The sequence below is a fragment of the Microtus pennsylvanicus genome, chromosome 6 (assembly GCF_037038515.1).
Source record: "Microtus pennsylvanicus isolate mMicPen1 chromosome 6, mMicPen1.hap1, whole genome shotgun sequence".
Lineage (NCBI taxonomy): Eukaryota > Metazoa > Chordata > Mammalia > Rodentia > Cricetidae > Microtus > Microtus pennsylvanicus.
In genome coordinates, this window is record NC_134584.1 from 58,297,571 (window position 1) to 58,320,564 (window position 22,994).

The window sequence follows — 22,994 nt, forward strand, 5'->3', positions numbered from 1 at the left end:
GGATTCTGGGGCAGTGGGGGGACTCTGGGGCAGTGGGGGATTCTGAGGGCAATGGGGGGATTCTGGGGGCAATGGAGGGACTCTGGAGCAGTGGGGGGACTCTGGGGCAGTGGGGGGATTCTGGGGTAGTGGGGGGATTCTGGGGCAGTGAGAGAATTCTGGGACAGTGGAGGGATTCTGGGGCCAGGGGTAACTCTGGGGGCAGTGGGGGGAACTCTGGAGCAGTGGGGAAACTCTGTGGGCATTGGAGGGGCCACTGGGGATAATTGGGGGCACTGGGGACTCCCATATTTTTTCCAGAGTGCTTGCTAAGCCACAGGCTGGCAGGTGCTATCTTTCCAACTCCTCAGTTTTATGACTAAAGAAGTGGTTTGTAATTTGGTATGTCAAAATCCCACATGCTGGAGCTGGGGAGAAAACCGCTGGCTGCTGTGGCGGAGGACCTGGGTTCAGTTCCCAGCACCCACATGACAGCTCTCAGCTCTCTGTGACTCCAGTTCTAGAACCCAATGCTGTCTTCTGGCCTCTGCAGACAAAAAGCACACACATCATGGACATACATAGGCAAAATACTCAGACACAGAAAATAAATCTTAAAAATGAAGCCCACATGTTTATGGGAGATACATGCACTTGTATCAAAATGAACAGAGGTAGTAAAAGAAGTCCTATTTTCTGACCAAAGATTTTTTTCCCAATGAATAGATATTAAAGATTTATTTTTTACTTCTATTTTATGTATGTGAGTGTTTGCTTGCATGCGAGCCTGTGCTTTAGAAGGGGGGGGGGGTTTCTGCAGGAACTGGAGTTAACAGATTGAGAACAGAAGGGTGTTCGTGTTGGTGCCAGGAATCAAACCTGGATCCTCTGAAAGAGCGGCAGCACTATTAATCACTATTAACCACTGAGCGTCTCTCCAGCCTCGAGACCTCCAGCCTGGTATCTTACTGGCAATGTGAACTAGCATTTTTTAGACTTTTAAAAGTTGCCAGGCAGAGTTAAAAAGCCAACAGTTGGCAACGTGTGTAGGCACTGCACTGGATAACAGTGCTTAGGGAGGAGATTAAAGGAAAACCTGGTACACTGTGAGTACTTGGCAATGTGTGTGTTACTTGTATCTGTGTGTGCTGACTGAGCCTGTGATTGCTGCCTTGAGTTCAAGCCCTCAGCTGCCCAGAGGGTCACGCATGGTCTGAAGGCAGATTTGCAGCAGCACATGGACTCGTGGTGTTAAAGGGGCTCCATAGACACACCTTCAGGACTTTGGGTTTCGCTTGGCGGGGACACACACAGAACCTCCCTCAGTTTTTTAGTGGAGCTTTGTCTCTATGCAGAGGACCAGGGTTTTTGGAGGACACAATGCAGAGTTTCTGCTTTTCATTGTCTGCTTCTTAGCATTTTTTGTCTTCCTGCTTTTCACACCTCCAGTCTGCAGACCACAGCACATGGCTTTCCTGCATGCTTTTTATACCTCCAGTCTGCAGAGCACAGCGCATGGCTTTCCTGCATGCTTTTCACACCTCCAGTCTGCAGAGCACAGCGCATGGCTTTCCTGCATGCTTTTTATACCTCCAGTCTGCAGACCACAGCGCATGGCTTTCCTGCATGCTTTTTATACCTCCAGTCTGCAGACCACAGCACATGGCTTTCCTGCATGCTTTTCACACCTCCAGTCTGCAGACCACAGCACATGGCTTTCCTGCATGCTTTTCACACCTCCAGTCTGCAGAGCACAGCGCATGGCTTTCCTGCATGCTTTTCACACCTCCAGTCTGCAGAGCACAGCGCATGGCTTTCCTACATGCTTTTCACACCTCCAGTCTGCAGACCACAGCACATGGCTTTCCTGCATGCTTTTCACACCTCCAGTCTGCAGAGCACAGCGCATGGCTTTCCTGCATGCTTTTCACACCTCCAGTCTGCAGACCACAGCGCATGGCTTTCCTGCATGCTTTTCACACCTCCAGTCTGCAGAGCACAGCGCATGGCTGCTGACTGCAGCATGATGTATGTTACATGTACCACAGGCCCACATGTCACAGTGCATATATGTATTGTGAATCTATTTTTCCTAGCCTAATTGCTTGGTTTTTCTCTCTCAATATATCTTTTGCACCTTTATATAAAAACATTTTTAACGCTGCAACCCAGCAGTCCCCCACTGTGGGCACATACCATGGGGAGGAAACCACTTGTAAAGGAATGTGTGTGGACATTCTTCACAACAGCCAAGGCGTGGAAGCCCCCAAGTCTAGTGACAGGCTAATGGGTAGAATAGCATTTCACGCTAACAAAGCCCTTTCTAGTAGCCACACATGTGAGCCCAGGAGATATTATCGTGCTTAGTGAAATAAACCAGCCACAGGAAGAAATTATGTTGCACGATCTCTTTTACTTGTAGAATGTAAAATTTCTCAAATACATAGAAATAGAGAACACAACATTGGCTATTCCTGGGAGAGGTAAGGAAGTGTTGACCAAAAGGTAAAGGGCAGACATGCAGAATGAGCGAGTCTGGAGATCTAGTATGCTCCATGAGGAATAAAGATAGTGAAAGTGTTCTGTTCATGAGACTTATGCTAGTGAGGTTGTAGCTGCTCTTCACGCATGTGCGTGCATGTGCGCACCTACATGTGTGCAATATACACGTGCACACGTGTTCACACGCACCAACAACAAAATTCAAACACAGTCACTGGAGAGAAGATGGGCATGCTTATTCGCCTCAGCACAGAAACTGTTTTACTTGCCACGTGTTGTCCACCTTAAACATGTACCCCATCAAAAACAATATTCTCTGTCATGTAAATGTTGTTATTTCAGGATCCTGGAGTGAAAACATACTGGATTATTTTCTCAGAAACAATCAGATCATGACAGAAGATGGCGCTGAGATTGTCTGGTATCACGCAGCCAACCACAAGTCCCAGATGCGTGAGGCACTGAGGAGTAAGTGGCTTCTGCTATTTCTGCTAAAAATTATTTTCCTATTCCTATATTTTTGAAGCAGTCTTTGGTATGCAACCCAGGCTGGTATCAGCATTCCAAGTCCAGAATCCAAGAGATTCCAGATAGGAGTTGCCACACCCGACTACTTCAGGTTACTTGGGGTAATTTACGAACTCAGTACATTTTTTGAAATCCAAGTAAAATGTCTATGAGTTCGCTGGATTGGGAGCCAGTCTGCCAGAGTCAGTGGACAGGAGAGTGCACAGTTCCCCTGGAGAGTGGGCAGCAGCCATGTCCCAGGCAGTGGGCAAGAGAGTGGGCGGCTTCCCTGGAGAGTGAGCAGCAGCTGTGTGGCCGCAGCTGGACTTGGCTCTGGAGACAGACTCCCTTCCAGAATTTGAGCGTGGGTCGATTTCCCCCTCAACTAAGTTGTGCCATTTGTCCTGGCATCACAGGTGTAACAACTTGATACCCATCTGCTAACCTGCTGCTTCATCTCCTACCATCCGTGTAGAGGATGCGTTCTGTTTACTGGCGCTCCAAACCATCACAGTGACCTGAAAACCCTGCACAAGCTAGCTTAAGTCTTCAGGTCTGCCTGCTGTGGTTCTGATATTCCCTCTTTGCTGGCCTTCCAGCTCCTCGCATGGCTGAGCCCCTGCTGTCCTCAGACCGGCTGCTTTCTTTCCAGGACCGTGTGCTTTGCGATACTGATGTTGACCCCAGACCCTGGAACACCCTAGGCAAGCACTACCACTAATCTATGCCCTAGCATTCTTTTTCCTTTTCTTGCTTGTCTGTGTTTTTCAGTTTGTTTTATGTATCTGGGTCTTTTGCTTGCATGTATGTCTATGCAGCGTGATTGTACCTGGTGCCCAGAGGCCAGAAGACGGCATCAAACTCCCTGGGACTGGAGCTACGGATGATCATGAGCCACCATGTGGATGCTTGGAACTGAACTCAAGCTGCTGAGCGGTCTCTCCAGCTGCTCCTTTTAGTTTTCACTGAATGTTCTCTGTAGTCTAGGCAGGGCTTGATTGAACTCTATCTCACCAGCAGTGGGAGTTACAGAACTGTATCACCCCGCTGGGCCTGTTTCTGAACCCAGACTTGAACACTCTCCCCCACACTAAGGATCCTCCACATCTCCTTGCCTTGTACCTTCCTTGTTGCTCCTTAGTGTGTTTGTGAGGTTTGCTGAGGTCCTGGCGTGGGTTGCTGATGATTCCTTTTTGCACACAAAGGAGTACATTGTATCCACAGGGCATGTTTTATCCACTCCACAATTAAAATGCAAACTATTGTTTGCATTTTGGGCTGCTACAAACCCTGTTACTGTCTGCCCTAAAAAGAAGTCAGCAGACGTGAACAGACACAGAGAAATGGTGTTAAAATACACTGAGGAGAAGCAGTGGTGAATTCCCAGAAATGGGATGGAACTCCTGGAAGGGAGGGGATCGAAGTCCTTGCAAGAGAGACCAGGAGCCAGTCTCACTGTGGGATGCCCAACAGGCTTGATGGCACTGTCTCCCGTAATCTTGTTAGGGAGTTAATTTTGCTATGTAAGTTGTTTTTCTCAAGGCTGACCTCTGTGGAAGGTTCCTTGGGCCACGAGAGGTTAGACATGGGTTACTAGAAGCCAGGCTACGGGTGCTCATGGCTTCAATGATTGTACCTGAGGAGAGGGTCCTAAGTCTTCACATCTTTGGCCAGCACCCCAGTCTGTACGAATTGGTATATGTGACTGCAGTTTAGATTTGTACTTCCTAAAAGCTTAACTACCCTTGATGGGCTGGCAAAGGCAGCGGCCCCATCCTGTCAGCACGAGTGGAATCCCAGGGACACATACGGCTATGGCAGGAGGAACCAAGTCTCACACGCTGTTCTCTGCCCTCCACAGCACGGCAGGCATGCGTGTGACCCCATAAACAAATACAATATCTAATGATTTTTGTTTTGTCTTGTTTAGTTTATTGAGACAGGGTTTCTCTGTAGCTTTGGAGCCTGTCCTGGAACTCACTCTGTAGACCAGGCTGGCCTTGAACTCACAAGAGATCTGCCTGCCTCTTCCTCCCAAGTGCTGGGATTAAAGGCAAGCACCACCACCACCTGGTTCAAAATATGTAATAATTTTTTAAAAAGAGAAATACCCTGGAGCCTCTGGTGGTGTCTTTGGGGAAGTGGTCCCATCTGCTACTGACTGCTCTGACCTGATTGTGAACTTTGGGAGCCCACAGACTCTCATTTAAGTCTCTATTTGAACTACCTCTGTTCATTTTGATTCAATTGTATGTATCTCCCATAAACATTTATTTTTAAGATTTATTTAATAATTTTCTGTGTCTGAGTGTTTTGTCTGCATGTATGTCTGTCTACCATGCATGAATAGTGTCTGTAGAGGCCAGGAGATGGCATTGGATCCCTGGAACTGGAGTTACAGACAGTTGTGAGCTATCATGTAGATGCTGAGAACTGAACCCAGGTTCTCTGCAAGAGTAGCCAGGGTGGCAACCACTGAGCCATCTCTCTGACCTCAGCTTGTGGATTTATTACACTCCTCTAGTCAAAAGCCACATACCCAGATTGCTTCACTCTGACTTGGTTGGTCTGCAGGTTTGGTTACTATGGACAGATACTCTTAGTATTCTACATTCTCTTCATCCACTTGTGTGGGAGTGGGTGCTGTCCTGAGGCTTAGAAAGGCCTTGCAGCTGCCCTGTTGGCTGCGTTGGCACTGGAATTATATTTTTTTGTAGCGCTCTGATTTGAAGGTTTTTCTCCAAACTCATCTAAATTTAATTGACAGTGGCATTGTATAGAAGATGGAAGTCTCTAGAAAGATATTTGGGGCTAAGTTGGAAATCCTTCCTTAGTACACTACTAAAAATCCCAGCAATTAACTATATCGTCTTTCTTCTCATTATTAATGTAAGTTGTTCAAAGAAACCAGTTGACACTTGAAGCGTCTCCTGGAAACCACGTACATTAACTCCACAAATTCACTGGTGTCCTCTCCTCTCCATCTTCTGCCGTGACTACAAATGACGGTGTTTCCAAGTTTACTGTTGTCTAAAACAGATAGCTCAGTAGGTAAAGGTGCTTGCTACCAAGCCTGTCAACTTCAGTTCAATACCCAAACCCTCAGGATAGGAGAATACCAGCTCTTGTACATTGTCTTCTGACTTCCACGTGCATACCGTGTGTACATGCATGCACACAGACACATATATACACAAAATAAAGAAATAACTATAAAAATTAAGACAGATGTCTGTTCTCAAGTCAGTCCATGAACCGTTCTTTCCTTACCTGCTAAGGCTTTCCCAGGTCCCAGGGCTGGTACTTTATGTCAGGGTTTTGTTAGGACAGCAGCCGCTATCAGATGTCTGTTCTGTTAATCTCCTGGTAGCAGGCATCCAGGGCTAGGGTGGTGGTGAATGCCTGCAATCCCAGCATTTGGGAGGATGGAATAGCACAGCTACAAGTTTGAAGCCAGTTTGGACTGTGTGGTGATAGTCTGTCCCACCAAACAGGCCACTTTTTAAAAGTAGCTAAGTTTTAAATCAAAGACAATAATTTTTGTGTAGCACTTCAGGTATGAACAATGAATGTCCTTGGATTCTAATTTGAATATCAAGAAGATAATACATGCAGCTGTCTATATATCTGTGTGTATATGTGTGTCTATGTATTTGTGTGTGTGCATGCATGTATGTATATGCATTCATCTGTGTATCTCTGTAAATGTGAATGTATGTGTCTGTATTTATGTGTGCGTGCATATGTGTGCATTTGTATATGTATGTGAGGGTGTGTATGTGTGCTTCTATATATCTCTGTGTATATGCAGGTATGTGTGTATGCATGTTTCTGTATCTGTGTGTGTGTACATGTGTCTATGTGTTTGTGTGCATGCGTCTTCATATTTGTGTGTGTGTGTGTCTCTGTATTTGTGTGGTGTGCAGGTTTGTATATGTCTGTCTGGTACCAGAGGTAGAACCAGAGTCTTGCTCATACTATTAGGCAAGCAGCACCTTTGAGGGACACTCTCAACTCAAATAAATTATTTTTGCTACTAGAAAACTCCAACAATACTTAACAGGCTTCCCTTCCCTTTCTGTTCTCCCTTTACCAGAAAGGATTCGTAGGTAGGGTGATTCCTTCCCTCTTCCTCCCACGGGTACTGACACGCTGCTTCTGTAGTTCCCTCCTTGTTCGGCAGTAACATAGCTCTCTTGCTTGGGCAGGTGCTGCCCACATGATAGAGGCTGATGTCCTTCTTCCTAGTGATGGATCAGAGCATGTCCAGCCAATCATGGCCCATCCTCCTGAGACATACAGTGATAACACTCTGCAGGAGTGGCTGGCTGAGGTCATCAAGAGCAACAAGGGCATCAAGCTGGATTTCAAGAGGTATTTGTACAAACATGCGTCTTACTGTTACAGAATTCACTCGCAGGAAAAACCAACACGTGCATCTTTGTCTTTGATGTACCTAAGGTGTACCTATCTTTACACCTCAGTCAACTGAAAATGAAATTTTAGGCCTTTATGTGTTTCCAGAATAGACTTAAAAATGTTGATTGGTAAGATTGCTCCTTTAAGACTGAGCTCGCTTCTCTGTTCCTGTCTGTGGTGCTTGGGACCAAACACAGGGCCTTGTGCATGCTAAGTGCATGCTCCAGAGTACATGTTCTTCTTTTCTAGTGTGTGTGTGTGTGTGTGTGTGTGTGTGTGTGTGTGTGTGTGTGTGTATACACTACACAGCAGGCTCGTGGGGGTGCGAGGACACTTGCAGGAGTCGGGTCCCTCCTTCCACAATCAGGTCATTAGACTTAGCAGCGAGCACCTTTACAGATGAACCTGCAGCCAGCCCGAGTGTTAAAGCAAACCCCTGAACTACCTCTGGAAGTGGAGCTGCATGGTATTTTAGTGGATCTTGTATTATGCTTCTAGGTTATTTTATATAACATACAAATGATAATACATGATTACAATATGGCATTCTGATTGTCGTATAGTAATATATGGTGATGTTTAAATTTCATCTGGAGTTTAGCTGGCTCTGGGGTTTTAAAAGATTTTCATCTAAAATACAATGTTAACTTACTTCTTGTAAATTGGAGATGGTTTTTATTGTTGCCTTGGAGTTGTAAGAAGGCCAGGTAAGGTAAGATGCTCGGCGTTATCAGTTTACTTTCGCATCACTGTGACCAAACTGTTTGGCAGAGACAGCTGTAGAATCTTGGCTCAGGGTTTCAGATGAGTTTCGGTTTGTCCACTTCCCTGGAGAGGACAGATGCCATCTGGGGCAAGGCTCTTGTGAGAAGAATCAGTTCCCATGGCGGCAGACCAAGAAGCAAGCTGGGACCGGGTGCAGGGAGAGTTCTCCCAGGCCTGCCCCTTGAGGTCATTCTAGCAGCCTAAAGAAAGCCTTACATGGCCTCTGAAATAGTGCCACCGGCTGGGAGCTGCGTGCTCAGTCCTCAGAAGCAATTCAGAATCCGAGTGTTGTTGCATCTTGTTGTTTTTGGTTTTGGAGTTAAGATCTTGAACTTTAACTTTGAACTCTCTTCTTCATAGTCTCGTCAGTCCCCCCCCCCCACCTCAGCCTCTGGTGCACCTATCTTTGTTATCTTGTTTTGTTTTTTTGGGAAAGGGTTTCTCTGTGTAGCCCTGGCTGTCCTGGAACTCACTCTGTAGGCCAACTGGTCTTGAACTCAGAGATCCAACTGCCTCTGTATCCCAAGTGTGGGATTAAAGGTGTGCGCCACCGTGCCCAGCTAGTTTTGCTGTTTTTTCGTTGGATTTCCTGCTGATTTGGGGGCTTCTGTGGTTCCCTGTGGATTTTAGAATCTGGGTTTCAACAGACATGAATGTAATAGAAGTCATGAAGCACTACAGATAAATAAAAGCATCTAAATTAGGACCTACAAGGTCCTGCCTAAGACTTACTTATTAATCCACTAAAATCTAGGGTGTCCATTTCAAAGACAGTGGGGAGACTATGAAAGGTACAGGAGACGGGAGGCCGAGTGCCACGCGTCTCCGGCTTTAGCACATGATTTAATAAAATTTCTCTCCTTAAAGAGTAGGAGTTACAGGAAGGAAACGCAGATGGACACGCTTGTCCTCGGGAAGAGCGTTGTCTCTCCATCTGCAGGGTCTCAGCCTTCACCACAGTAGCACAGGAGCTCTTTCTCCTGGTGAGCCATTCTAAAGTCTCAGAAGGGGTCATCTTTAAGGTTGGAAGAACCTTTAGAAGTAGTGAGGTTTTCCAGTTAAGTTGGTATGTGTGTGGATTTGAGAACAGTAAGACAGACATACACACACAAAGTAAAGTAAATATGATAAACTAAACTAATCTTACCATTTTGTAAGCTGGGTGTGGTGGCACACACCTTTAATTCCAGGACTTAGAAGCAGAGGCAGGTGATCTCTGAGTTTGGGGCCAGCCTGGTCTACAGAGTGAGTTCCGGGCCAGCCAGAACTACATAGTGAGACCTTGTCTCAAAAACCAACAGATAAAGAAGTCAAGAGCTGTTGTGAAGTCTGTGAGCACAGCTGTGGAAGGGGAGAAGACAGGCACCGTTGACTTGGCACTGAAACCTCCTCCCTCCTTTCCACAGAAGGTGCTCAGAGCGCAGAAGAACCGGGTTTGTACTAGCTTTATGAAATGTGTTCATGTCTCCAGACTCACCCAATCGTGCGTGATGGAGAGCCCTTGTCTCCCGCAGGATGTCAGGTGTCAGAGTCGCTCTTACCAGAGACTGAGATGTGGTAGACCACGCTCAGAGCATGCCCAGCTGTACCCGCCATTCCCTGGGGTGACTGGAAAGTGAACATGTCTATCTTTTCTTACATCATTTCACATTTAGTGACCCGAATAGGAGTTGTGAAGCCCCCGTTTGGGTCATAGGTAATGGTATCAGTCATATAGTGGTAAAATCTATAAGTCCCTTTCATGAAATAGAAGCATAAGTATTTTGAGGTAAGTTGTGTGGGTTACTCTTCCTCTCTTGTCCCATAGGACATTTTACATTTGTATTTGAACCTGAGAGCAGTTAGACATTCTCAGAGCAGGGTGGTTCACTGGTCACCATCTCTCTCTGTCAGTCTGGCAGCCGTCAGAGCGTCCATGCTGATCCTGGAGAATGTGAAGCATCTCCTTCAGCGTCCCGTGTGGATCAATGCTGATATTCTTCCTGGGCCAAATGGAAGCAGCAAAGTCGTGGATGCCAAAGCCTTTCTAGACACCGTGACGTCTTCCTTTCCAGATGTGACCTTCTCCTTGGGTTGGACAACAGGCTGGCATCCTGAGAAAGTCAATGAAGGTGGTAATTCTGATCAGGTGTTTACTGTTGGTTGAGTTAAAGTATCCTCCAGTTATAAAAGCTGCACACGCTTTCATACAGAGCTAAAAAGTCCATCCCACAGAGCCTGAGGGCCTAAAGGAAAGATGTGACCATGTGGGGGCGGGAGGAGGGCGCGGGGTATGTGTGTGTGCCCTTCCTTCAGTTACCCCTCATAGGCCCCGATGACATCTGTCCACACACCTCCATGGAAGCATGTATTTGCAAGCTGTAGTAGAACAAAGGTGTGTCTGCACCCGCTGTGAGCAATCCCACGTTGGTCCGTGCAGATGGGTAACGGCCTCTGCGCTCACTTTCCCACGCTGTGTACAGCAAACTCAGTGTCAGAAGAGCAAGTGTGGCTGAGGACACAGCTCTGGTCCTGAACATTTCCCTGTTGTTGGGCGGCTTAATGGTGGTGGACTTGATTGGCAAGAGCCCGGGCTTCAGCCAGCACCACTGAAGCATAAATAAAAGCCATCTTTTCCTTGCATTGCTATGTTTTAATTTACTGGGAAGTCAGTGAAACTTTCTGAACTTTCTAGGATCTCATCTATAAATTAGTGACAGAGTTGTCTTTTTCTGGGTAATTTGGTCTTTTAGTTAATTGACTACCAAGATTGCAACCCAAAATTTACCATTCCTTCCTTCTCACTTCAGGCTACAGCTGGACAATGGTGAAAGAGATGGCCTACATATGCCGTGGACTGACCCAGCCTGTCACGTTTCCTGTCAGGGCAGCTTTGGTCAGGCAGTCTTGTTCTCAGTTGCTGTGGCTGTTGAAGAAATCAAACAGGTATAAATTATTATCCTACCAGCCTGCGGTGTGGGTGTGCTAGTGTTTGCCTGCAATCCCAGCCCCTGGGCAGTGGAAGCAGAAGGATTAGAAATTCAAGGTAATTTTCAACTACAGAGGGAATTGGAAGCTAGCCTGTGCTACACAGACTCTGTCTAAAAGGAAAAAACCATGACATAATAAGTATTAAAGGACTGTAAGAAAGAGAAGGAACAAAAACTGGTGCCCTCAGCACAGTTTCCTTTCTCAGCAGACCTGAAGAGCAGCCTTTACTCCACTGTTTCTGCATGTAGTACTTCCAGGTAAATGTTGTCATCTTTTAGTTATAAGCTAAAAATGTAGTTTGTCTTTGAATATTACCATTACATAAATATTTTTCATACAAAACTTTAATCTTTTGATATACAATGAAAAAATTAGTTGGGGCTGGCAATATGGCTCAGCAAGTACACGTTTGCCACAAAGGCCTATTGACCTGATTTCATTCCCTGGGACCCATGTAATGTAGAAAGGGAACTGACTCCACAGTGTGGTCTTCTGACCTTCATACATGAGCACATTCATGTGTGTACATACACACATACACACAAAACAATGATAATAATACAACAATAATAATGATATAAATATACATTTTGAGGGCCAGAGAGATGGCTCAGTGGTTAAGAGCCAGTGCTGCTCTTGCAGACTGAGCACAGTCCCAGCCCCTGTGTCAGATGACTCTCAGTTGCCTGTGGCCCCAGCTGTAGTGATATCCCACCTCCAAAGGGCACCTGCACTCACCTGTACAAACTTACACACAGACATGCATATGTATACATAATTCAAAATAAAGTTTTAAAGAAATATAATAAATAAATAAATTTAACTTAACTGTACCATATATTAAATGTTAAAGAATACTCTGATGGAGGAAGGTCATTGGCTAATAAAGGAACTGCCTTGGCCCATTTTATTGGTTAGAACATAGGTGGGAGGAGTTAACAGGACAAAACGCTGGGAGGAAGAGGAAGTGAGTGCAGACTCGACAGCTCTCCTCTCCGGAGCAGACGCCTCAGAGAGACGCCATGCCCCAGCCCCAACCCAGGATGGACTTAGGCTAGAATCTTCCCGGTAAGACTGGTTCACAGATTATTAGAGATGGGTTGATCGGGATATCAGAATTAGCCAGTAAGGGCTAGAGCTAAAGGGCCAAGCAGTGATTAAATGAATACAGTTTGTGTGTTGTTATTTCGGGCATAAGCTAGCAGAGCAGGCGGCTGGGGTGTTGGGGACGCAGCCCCGCCGCCCTTATTACTACAATACTCTAAAGGTACAAATATTAGAATACCATGGGTACTACTTTTTTGGGTCAGTAGAAACCCAGAAGTCAACCCAAAGCTGTCCCAAAACTTACTGTGGGTTATTTGATGGCAATGCAGCCATCAAAGCAATGGTCTAATAACTAGGATAGTACCAGTTATCTATCTATAAAAAGCTATGTTTACCGTCTTCCTTAGTCTTTTTGCCAAATATATCCCCATTGAATTGACACTTGAATATTAAATTGACGGCGCATGAAGAATAGACAAGAATGGCTTTAAAAAAAACGATTTACTTATTTTGTTTTATGTGTATGTGTGTTTCACTTGTATATCTCTGTGTGTACTGTGTGCCTGCCTAATGCTCACAGAAGCCATTAAAGGGTATCAGGTCCCCTGGAACTGGAGTTACATGGTTGTGAGCCACCTGTAGGTGCTGGGAACTAAACTCAGGTTCTTTACAAGAGCAGCAAGCGTTCTTTACCACTGAGCCATCTCTCCTCCAGCCCCGAGGTCAGCTTCTTAGTGTAGTTTCAGATGGTGTTAAATGAACCAAGTGCAGAAACCATGAAATAAAATTTTGAACACATAAAAATAAGGAACTCTAGAAAAGGGGCTGGAGAGATGGCTCAGTGGTTAAGAGCATTGCCTGCTCTTCCAAAGGTCCTCAGTTCAATTCCCGGCAACCACATGGTGGCTCACAACCATATGGTGGCTCACAACCATCTGTAATGAGGTCTGGTGCCTTCTTCTGGCCTGGAGGCATACAAACAGACAGAGTATTGTATACATAATAAATAAATATAAAAAAGGGAACTCTAGAAAAAATGGTATTGTAATACATGTCAGTCAGAGAGCATAAATGGTATTGTATCAACTATCTAGCAAAAGGCTCAATTTGATAGCTTACCATGTCGAAGAGAGTAGAGGAATCAGGCATACATTTATCACAGATGTAATCTGATCGATTTCTTTGAAGAATAATTTGGCATGTACTGTGGATTTCATCAATAAGGACGTATCTTCCTAGACATTTATGCACACACTAAGGAGGTACTAGCACATTTCAAAGCATTGCTTGTAATTATAAAGGACGTGGAACATGCCGACTGTCCTCCAGCCAGAAACTGGCTGAGTGTGCTGTGGTGGACCCTCATGATGGAGGAGGAAATGCTTGCTGCAGGCCATGCTGTAGCCTCGTGGTTTACCATGATGGAGGAGGAAATGCTTGCTGCGGGCCATGCTGTAGCCTCGTGGTTTACCATGATGGAGGAGGAAATGCTGCAGGCCTTGCTGTAGCCTCGTGGTTTACCATGATGGAGGAGGAAATGCTTGCTGCAGGCCATGCTGTAGCCTCGTGGTTTACCATGATGGAGGAGGAAATGCTTGCTGCGGGCCATGCTGTAGCCTCGTGGTTTACCATGATGGAGGAGGAAATGCTGCAGGCCTTGCTGTAGCCTCGTGGTTTACCATGATGGAGGAGGAAATGCTTGCTGCAGGCCGTGCTGTAGCCTCGTGTTTTACCATGAATGAATCTCTAAGATAATTCTGTTAAGTGAAAACATTAAAGTTCGGAATGACCTGGGCATTATGATTCCACTTGCATAGGAAAACTGAATTATAAAATGTTTATAGATGACTTAAAGTTCAAATTGTCTGAGCAGTGGTAGCCAACACTATGGTGGAAGAGAAACATTAGATGATACCAGACAATAGACTAACCAGGGTCTTCATTGCAAACAACTGGAACCAAGTCTGACTAACCAGTAGAAGAGAGATGTATTGAGCTAATGAGGAGTCTGCAGTGCTTTAGACATTCTCTTGGGGCAAGCATGTCATTTATTAACTCTTATTATTATTAACTCTGCTTCTAGTTTAGTTTGTTTTTATTGGTGTTGGATAATTACTCTAAAGTCAGCTAGCATACTATATTAATTTTTAAAGATTACTATTTAAATTATGGTGCTCAATTAAATTATAAAAATTAGATTCTCCACAGAACTCTAATGTATGAACATGTCTCCACATAGACCTGTTTGAGAAACCTCCCCAGGATAAAGAGATCATTTGCATGGATACAGAGTACTTAGTGGTCATGTGTAAGCACCCTGAGGTTAGAGGCCAGCTGGGAGCACCCGGCAAAGGCCGCACTCCACTCGTGTGCCGGGTGCAGCATTTCCACTGAATGCTCACGATGATTTTGAAAGGCCGTGTCTCATCCTGAAAATTTTGCAGCTCACAGAGGCACCTGCTAGTCTAAGAGCCCTCAATCAGAAACAATTCTTTCAAACATTATCCTGATGGGCCTTGTAAAATGCAGAAGGCAACTGCCAGCAGACATTGCTGAGCTGTGGGCTGTGACCACATCTAGGAGCTTTTAGAAGGGTTTGTTTTCTGTTAGGCAGAAATTGCACATTTTTAGATATCTGCTGTCAGGCCTTTCAAACTGAAAGTGGTGGACTATACCTAATGATTTTTCTATGGTTTTACACATGGAGGGAGATGACGACAGGAAGCTATTTCAGTGACCGTTCTGTGCAGTAAGTTAACAGTAATTTTCTATAGCTTTGCTCTCTTTTCCTTAGACTGTTTAGTCTCACAAAATATAGAGAGATAACTGATTATTTTTATCCTTTGTTCTGGATTTGTATAACAATGTTAGTGAATTATTAGTAGCTAATTAATCCATGAGTCATTTTTTTCACAAGAAGGACAATGTTTGAGAAATATTTTTTAAAGCAATGAGTTCTAGTTTCACAAACAGTATAAATTACCAACATTTAAAATATTGCTCTCAACTTATATGTAAATATGCATATAAACACACACTCCTCTAGAGATGATGGGGAAGTGTCAGGACCGCGTTACACCTTAGGTTGTCATGAGAGATGTGACACTATGCCTCATGAATCACACTGTGTTTCATTTTTATTCATATTTATGAACTAAATGCTGTTTTCATTATGACATTTTTATTAAGACATTGTCTTAACTTTTATGTGTGTATGTGTGTGCAATGCACACATGTGTAAGGGAAACCCTTTCAGAATGCCAGTGCTGTGTAGGAAGTTGCCTGAGGCTTAAAAGATTGGGAGTTAAGCCTCTTTTTATTATTCTAATACAGTTTTTCTTCTCCTTCAATTTATCCCCTAAATACGTGTCAAAGGAAGTAGTTGAAGATGAGTAGCTGAATAGACACTAATCATTACCAATAAAAAGACAATTTAGAATTCATTTCAGTATCATTTTATTAATGTATAAAGACAAATATGTTTGCATTTTAATACTTTACCTCTTAATTTGGTATTGAAATATATACCTCAGCCTCACAATAGTAGCAGATTCTTAAGGTTAAGTATATATATGTACACACACACGTACGTACACACACACATACACACACACACACACAAACGTATGTGTTTATATGAAAGGGGAGCACTGGGTATTTCATCAATCCAGGCAAAGTACTTCTCCAATGAACTGTATTCTCAGGCCTTAAAGTTTTCTGTTTTGAAAAATGAATAGCTATGGAAGGGCATATTTTCTTCAGTAGTTATAATGAAAGTTTAATACAAAATAAGTTTAATTAAACTTTAGATATATGTAGCAACTGTCATTGTATTAGATCCAAAATAAGTACAGTTAAACTTTGGAGCGGTGGTTCTCAACCTGCCTATTACTGTGACCTTTTAATGCAATTCCTCATATTGTGGTGGCCCCTACCATTAAATCATTTCGTTGTTACTTCATCACTGTGATTTCGCTACTGCTGTGATAAACATCTGATATCTGAGATGCTACCACAGGTTGAGATTCCTGCTTTAGACACAGGCAGTGTGTCATTGTACCAGCTAATAGAACTGTTACAAAACTTAAAAGTTTTTTTTTTTTTAATTCTTCTGTAGAAAAACAACACCTTTATAAACCCCATTGTCCTTACAGCTCTAATGCCTTACACTGCTTGAGGTAGGAAGAAGTCAGGGGTTTATTATGTATTTTAAATTAAAGCAAAAGCCCTAAGATGTTTATCCAAGTTGACTGACACAAACAAATCTGATCAAGATTCTACCTTAGAAGACTAAAGGTTGGGCTGGGAATGCAGTCAGTGGGAAGGGCTGGCCAGCATGCGGGGCCCTTAGCGCACTGGCCAGCATGCGGGGCCCTTAGCGCACTGGCCAGCATGCGGGGCCCTTAGCGCACTGGCCAGCATGCGGGGCCCTTAGCGCACTGGCCAGCATGCGGGGCCCTTAGCGCACTGGCCAGCATGCGGGGCCCTTAGCGCACTGGCCAGCATGTGGGGCTCTTAGCACACTGGCCAGCACCTAATAAATGATGACAACAAACCCCATCTCTAGTTAGATGCACATTGTTCATGGTCTGGGTGGCTACACTGTATTTATGATGTATTGCTATTTTTAAAGTTTTAAATATGTGTGTGTTCACGCGTGTGTGTTTGTGTGTTTGTTCATGCAGACACACATGTCAGCACACACGTGTCACTTCAGCCGCTTGAGTTACTATTGTGAATTACTTCTTTATACCCTGAATTGGTTGATATGCATATATTTATATATAATATGCACATGTAATGTTCACATGCTATGTGTATGAAGGTCACTTATTTTTACACACTTACATTATGCTAAAATCTTCTAATAATTTTATCATTTTAAATGGTTTTCAGTTGATTTTTGAGTCTTTGAAGCAAAATCTTTTTAAACAATGATATTTTTATCTTTTGAAATTTGATAGCTTTCACCACTTTTCCCTTTTTCAGGTTTGTTGGTTAGTGTTTCCAGAACAAGGGTTCACAGCCAGGGGAAGCCTGGCTCTCCGGCAGATAATGCCTGAGGACATTTTGGTTCTGGGACCTTCTGTGTGTGGCAGGGATCCTAATGGCTCTTGTGCCAGGATCCATGAGTATGTTCTAGGACACCACCCCACTCCCCACGATGTCATAATGTCCTTATAGAGAATTCTAGAAAAGTGTCCAATTGTTGGTGATTATGGGCATTGTCAGTATGAAAGCTTTTCAGAGCTTGCAAAGATGCCAGTATAAACAAGCATTTAAATTCCTATGTGTGTTCAGTTTACCCAAATGCTTTTTCTGTTCCCATGAAAGCAATCTTGGCTGGGTGTGGTGGGCACACATTTAATGCCAGTGGCCAGCAAAAGCAGGCGAATCTCTATGAGACATAGCCTGGTCTATATTGCAAGTTCTGTCCAGGTCAGCCAAAAAGAGAATCTTCTTCCCCATGCCTAGTAATAGACTATTCACGCCCCCCCCCATTTCTCTATTGTATTTGTCTTGTGCTTCTCAGTTCTGGTTCTATGTTGATCTGCATGATTTTCCTTCTCAGGTTGAGGTCTGAGCATTTCATACAATGACCTGCACTTTCTTATGTACTCGAGGACGTCAGAAATGACATTTCAGTGGCCTACATGTGAAACCTTCTAAAGCGGAGGCTTTGGGGAAAGCTGAACTTGAACAACCTTTCTGTTTATGATTTAATAAATGATTTATTTCTTTTTAATGGCCTTAGAAGCCAAGTCTCATAAATTATATTTTCTTAGAAAATTGTTCAATCCATGTTTTTAAATTTATTTAGATACAGCTGACTATTAGATATAGTAGTTTATTACTGTCTTAGTTTCTTACAAGTCTTTAGTTCCTTGATGTACCTTTTCCATTAATTTTTGACTGAGTATTTTGTATGGATGGTGTATGGATGTGTATATGTTCGTATGTGTATACATGTGCATGCAGATGCACTCACAGCCCAGAGACTGGTGTCAGCTGTGTTCCTCAATCACTCTTCTGTGGACATAAGTTTTTGTTTTCCCCGTCCCACAACTGTTCAGTCCCAACAAAATACATAAAGGCTTATATTAATAAATTGTTGGCCTATTAGCTCGGGCTTATTATTAGCTAGTTCTTACAACTTTAGTTAACCCATAATTCTGATCTATGTTTAGCCACGTGGCTTGGTACCTTTTATCACTGAGGCATTCTCATCTTGCTTCCTCTGCGTCTAGCAGCTAACTGCAGACTGAGCCTTTCCTCTTCCACGAATTCTTCTAGTCTGATCACCCCACCTATACTTCCTGCCTGGCTACTGGCCAATTATTGTTTTATAAAACAAATAAAATTTACAAATCTTTACAGAGTATAAGAGCATTATCCCAGGCTGGAGAGATGGCTCAGAGGTTAAGAACACTGGCTACTCTTCCAGGGGTCCTGAGTTCAATTCCCAGCAACCATATGGTGGCTCACAACCATCTATAATTTGATTGGGTTCCCTCTTCTGGCATGTAGACAAAATACTGTATAGCTATGTAGAAGGAGGAGAGCAGACCTGCTTTTTGTCCTGCCCTGCTCCCACACGGCTATCTTTACACCCAAAATAACAACACACAAACTGTATTCATATAAACACTGCCTGGCCCATTATATCTAGCCTCTTCTGGCTAACTCTCATATCTCACTTTAACTCATATCTAATAATCTGTGTAGCACCACGAGGCAGTAAGCTTACCAGGAAGATTCTAGTGTATGTCCATCTTGGGCTGGAGCTTCATTGCGGCTGCCCTGGAGAGGAGAGGCATGGTGTCTGGCTCACTTCCCTTCTTCCCAGCATTCTGTTCTGTCTACTCCACCCACCTAAAGGCTGGCCTATCAAATGGGCCAAGGCAGTTTCTTTATTAACCAATGAAATCAACAGATTGACATATGACCTTCCCACATCATACCTAATAAATAAATAAGTAATAAATAAGCAAGCGAACATTATCCCACAGCACACGCCACCATAGTTTTTTTAATTTATTTATTTATTTATTTATTTATTTATTTATTATGTATACAATATTCTGTCTGTGTGTGTGTCTGCAGGCCAGAAGAAGGCACCAGACCTCATTATAGATGGTTGTGAGCCACCATGTGGTTGCTGGGAATTGAACTCAGGACCTTTGGAAGAGCAGGCAATGCTCTTAACCACTGAGCCATCTCTCCAGCCCCGCCACCATAGTTTTTATCCCCACCCCACGTGGAGGGTACAGATGTGTGCTCATGCCATCATCACACCCTTCTGTGTGAGCCCTGGGCATCCCTACTCAGGTCGTAGTTCCAGGACAGCCATTACTCAGACAAACCCTTCTCAAAAAACAAAACAAACAAAAAGTATTACCCACAGGCCCATCTCCCTGCTCCTAGACTAGATGGTAATTCTTCAGTAAGCTTTTGGGTTGGATTTATTTTTCTAGATTATGACTTAGTGATTCCTTCCCTTTCTTCCTTGGAATATTGATTTCCTTTTATTGCTCTGGTTGGATTCTTCACTGCTGGTTTTCACCTTTGCATTTGTTAAGATAGCTTTGAATTACTTATATTAATATAGATTTTGGAGACTGTTCCCTTTCTCTGCCATGTGCTTGAAATGTATCCTGTCGGTCTTCCAGAGCTTCTGACACTGCTGATCTGAACTAGTCTGTAGCTGTTAGCCATCCAAGTGGTGGTTTTTTTTACCAGTTTGACTTTAATAATATTTTCAGCCTTTATTGACACGTAAACGAATAATGACTGTATTTCTACTTTGTGGGTTTACAGTTGAAAAACATTTGATGGTAAATCTGTTGACTTATTTCTGGGTGATCTGTTCTGTTTCATGGTTCTGTGTGTCTTTTTTTATGCCAGTACCACGTGGTTTTTTTATTACTATGGTTTTGTAATTTGACTTTACAAATGTGATACTTCCAATATTTTTCTTTCTTCTCAAGAGTCTTTAGATATTTAAATTTCCCATAGTTCCATATCAACTTCAGAATATGATTTCTATTAAAAATCCCATTCTTGTTATGGTGGTTTGAAAGAGAATGTCCCTCATAGGCTCAGGTATTAGAACACTTGGTTTCCATTGGTGGTGCTGTTTGGTAAGGTTTAGGTGGTGCAGCCTTGCTGGAAGTATGTCTCTGGAGGTGGGCATTGATAGTACTCTCAGCTTCCTGTTCTTATCACCATGCCTGTCCTGTCCCTTGCTGCCATGCCTCCCCACCATGGACTTTTGTCCCTCTGGAACTGTAAGCCAAAATAAACATACTTTCCATAAGTTAACTATTGGCCATGGTATTTTATCAACATAAAAGTAACTAATTCATGCGTAGGTACTCAAACTGGACTGTTGCTCTGAAGAACCTGACCATCCCCTCCCCTAAGGAATATGGAAGACTCTGGAATTTAGGACTAGAAAAGTGGTTGAATGCTGAGAGCAGAGCTTGATGGCCAGCCTGGCAGGGTCCTGAGAGACAGCAGTGCTGGAGCGGGGCCGGCTGTGAAGGTGCCTGGTTCAAGACTGCAGTGCTGGAGCGGGGCCGGCTGTGAAGGTGCCTGGTTCAAGACTGCAGTGCTGGAGCGGGGCGGCTGTGAAGGTGCCTGGTTCAAGACTGCAGTGCTGGAGCGGGGACTTTAACAGCAGCTTGGCCCGAGACCATTCCTGGGATATTTTAGCAAAGACTGGTTGCCTTTTGTCCCTGTAAGAACTTGCTTGAGACTAAACTAAAAAATAAAGGAGTAATTTTATTAGTGGAAGAAATTTCAAGACTATCTAATGTTGAGTTTATGGTTTGGTTATTATTGACAACACTTTTGCAAGTGTACAGTGAAAAGAGCAAGGGGGCAAAAGGAAATGCAGATGCCCTGCTTGGAGAGAAAAAGAGCTCCAGTAAGTTCATGCTCTTATAATTAATTACGTCAATGCCTAGCGCGACTACAAGTATAGTTCTGAGTTGTTGAAGAACTTGATACTTTATGAGGTGACTGACCATTAACTTGCTTGTCTTAATTATCTTTACCAGTTAGTAGTTTTTATAAGATTAGGATTTGCAGCTTTATCTCTGTGGTCTTAAAAAATAACAATTTCTGAACTGAAGCTTTTAGTGTCAAGATGAAACTTCAAATAATGAATAGAGTCCACAGAGAGACTGGCAGCTTCACCTTCCTGCCCCGTTCACGATGCTTCACTACAGAATATCACAGTTTCTTGTTTGACTTGGTGACCTCAAGAGAAGGCCAGACATACATTCTTCAGCCTGATAGACTTTAGGGAAGGCGAGATGTTTTCTAAGTCAGTGGTTCTCGGCCTTTCTAATGCTATGTGACCCTTCATCACAGTTCCCCAGCCATAAAATTCTTTCATTGCTACTTCATAACTGTAATTTTGTCACTGTTATGAATTGTAATACAAACATCTACTTGCAGACAGCCCTAGGTTACCCCTGTGAAAGGTTCTTTGACCCCCAAAGGGATGGCAACCTTGTTGATTGTTGAGAACCGCTGCTGCTCCAAGCTCTTTGCAGGTCTGCTTTAAGTCTTTGTCTTGCTACATCACAAGAAGGAATACCCCAGTTTCTTGTGTTTCATGTTTGGTACTCATTGCTGTGGCCCTAGCTCTTTAGCCTTTTATTTATTTTTATTATATTAATAATATAAAACATTTTATGAACTTAAAATGTCCCATAGCCTTATAAATATAAAGATTTTCAAAGCTGTTCTTTAAAAAAAATCTAGTTTTTTAAATTTTTTCTGTAAAACTACAAAATTTTCTCTTAAGAAAGTTTAAAATCTCTCAACTGTGTGCTCTTGCAATATCAAAAATTAAACCTTTTTACTTCAGGAGGGAGCAAGCATAATCTGCAGAGGCAAAACCAAGCTCTAGAAATGCAAGCTTTGACTTTTTTATTTGTTTAAATTAGCATATATTGTTATAGATTTATTTTGTTATGGTGTTTTGTGCATTCTTTTGTTGGTCACTTCCTAGGTCTTAAGAAGCTGTCCTGGGAGACAGAATGCTTCAATTCAGAGAAAATTATCTTTCTGACCATGAGATAATTTATTGTAATAATTTTCAACTTCTTCTTCTTCTTCTTCTTCTTCTTCTTTTTTTTTTTTTTTTTTTTTGGTTTTTTCGAGACAGGGTTTCTCTGTGGCTTTGGAGCCTGTCCTGGAACTAGCTCTTGTAGACCAGGCTGGCCTCGAACTCACAGAGATCCGCTTGCCTCTGCCTCCTGAGTGCTGGGATTAAAGGCGTGCGCCACCATCGCCTGGCTGAATTTTCAACTCCTTTTTCCTACTAATATGATTTCATTTTTGTTTATGGCTGAATAAGAAATCCCATTGTGTATATGTAACCCATTTTCTTTAGCCATCTGTTAGTGGACATTTAGGATGGTCCCACTCTTGCTGTTGTGAATAGTGTGGTAATAAACATGCATGTGCAGGTATCTGTCGATAGGACGTGGAATCCTTTGGGCGAATGCCCGGGAGTGTCATAGCTAGGTCTTATGGTAGTTTTATCTTCAGTCATGTGAGCTTCCTTAGTGGCTGTGCGGTTTTACATTCCCACCAATGACTTATCCTTTATTACATCCTCTTCAGAATTTGTTATTTGTTTTCTGTGGTAAGATGGAACCTCAAAATTTTTATGTGCATTTATTTGGTGACTAAAAATGCTGAAGTGTTTTAAAAATAGTATTGGCTGTTTATGTTCTTTTGAGAAATCTCTATTGAGTTCATTAGCCCATTTATTGATTGGAAGATTT

General features: G+C 43.2%; 1 protein-coding gene across 5 annotated transcripts in view; it reads left to right on the plus strand.

Moving 5' to 3' along the window:
• Positions 1-22,994, plus strand: part of Fam151b (family with sequence similarity 151 member B) — a 32,472-nt gene that overhangs the window by 5,834 nt on the left and 3,644 nt on the right. For 2 of the 5 annotated variants that reach the window (XM_075976329.1, XM_075976328.1), the window contains exons 2-6: positions 800-939; positions 2,824-2,949; positions 7,197-7,362; positions 10,066-10,283; positions 10,962-11,097. In XM_075976329.1, the coding sequence (XP_075832444.1) occupies positions 2,874-2,949; positions 7,197-7,362; positions 10,066-10,283; positions 10,962-11,097 (596 nt within the window). In that variant the 5' untranslated portion in view covers positions 800-939; positions 2,824-2,873. The other 3 variants (XM_075976326.1, XM_075976330.1, XM_075976327.1) reach the window with 2 other exon arrangements.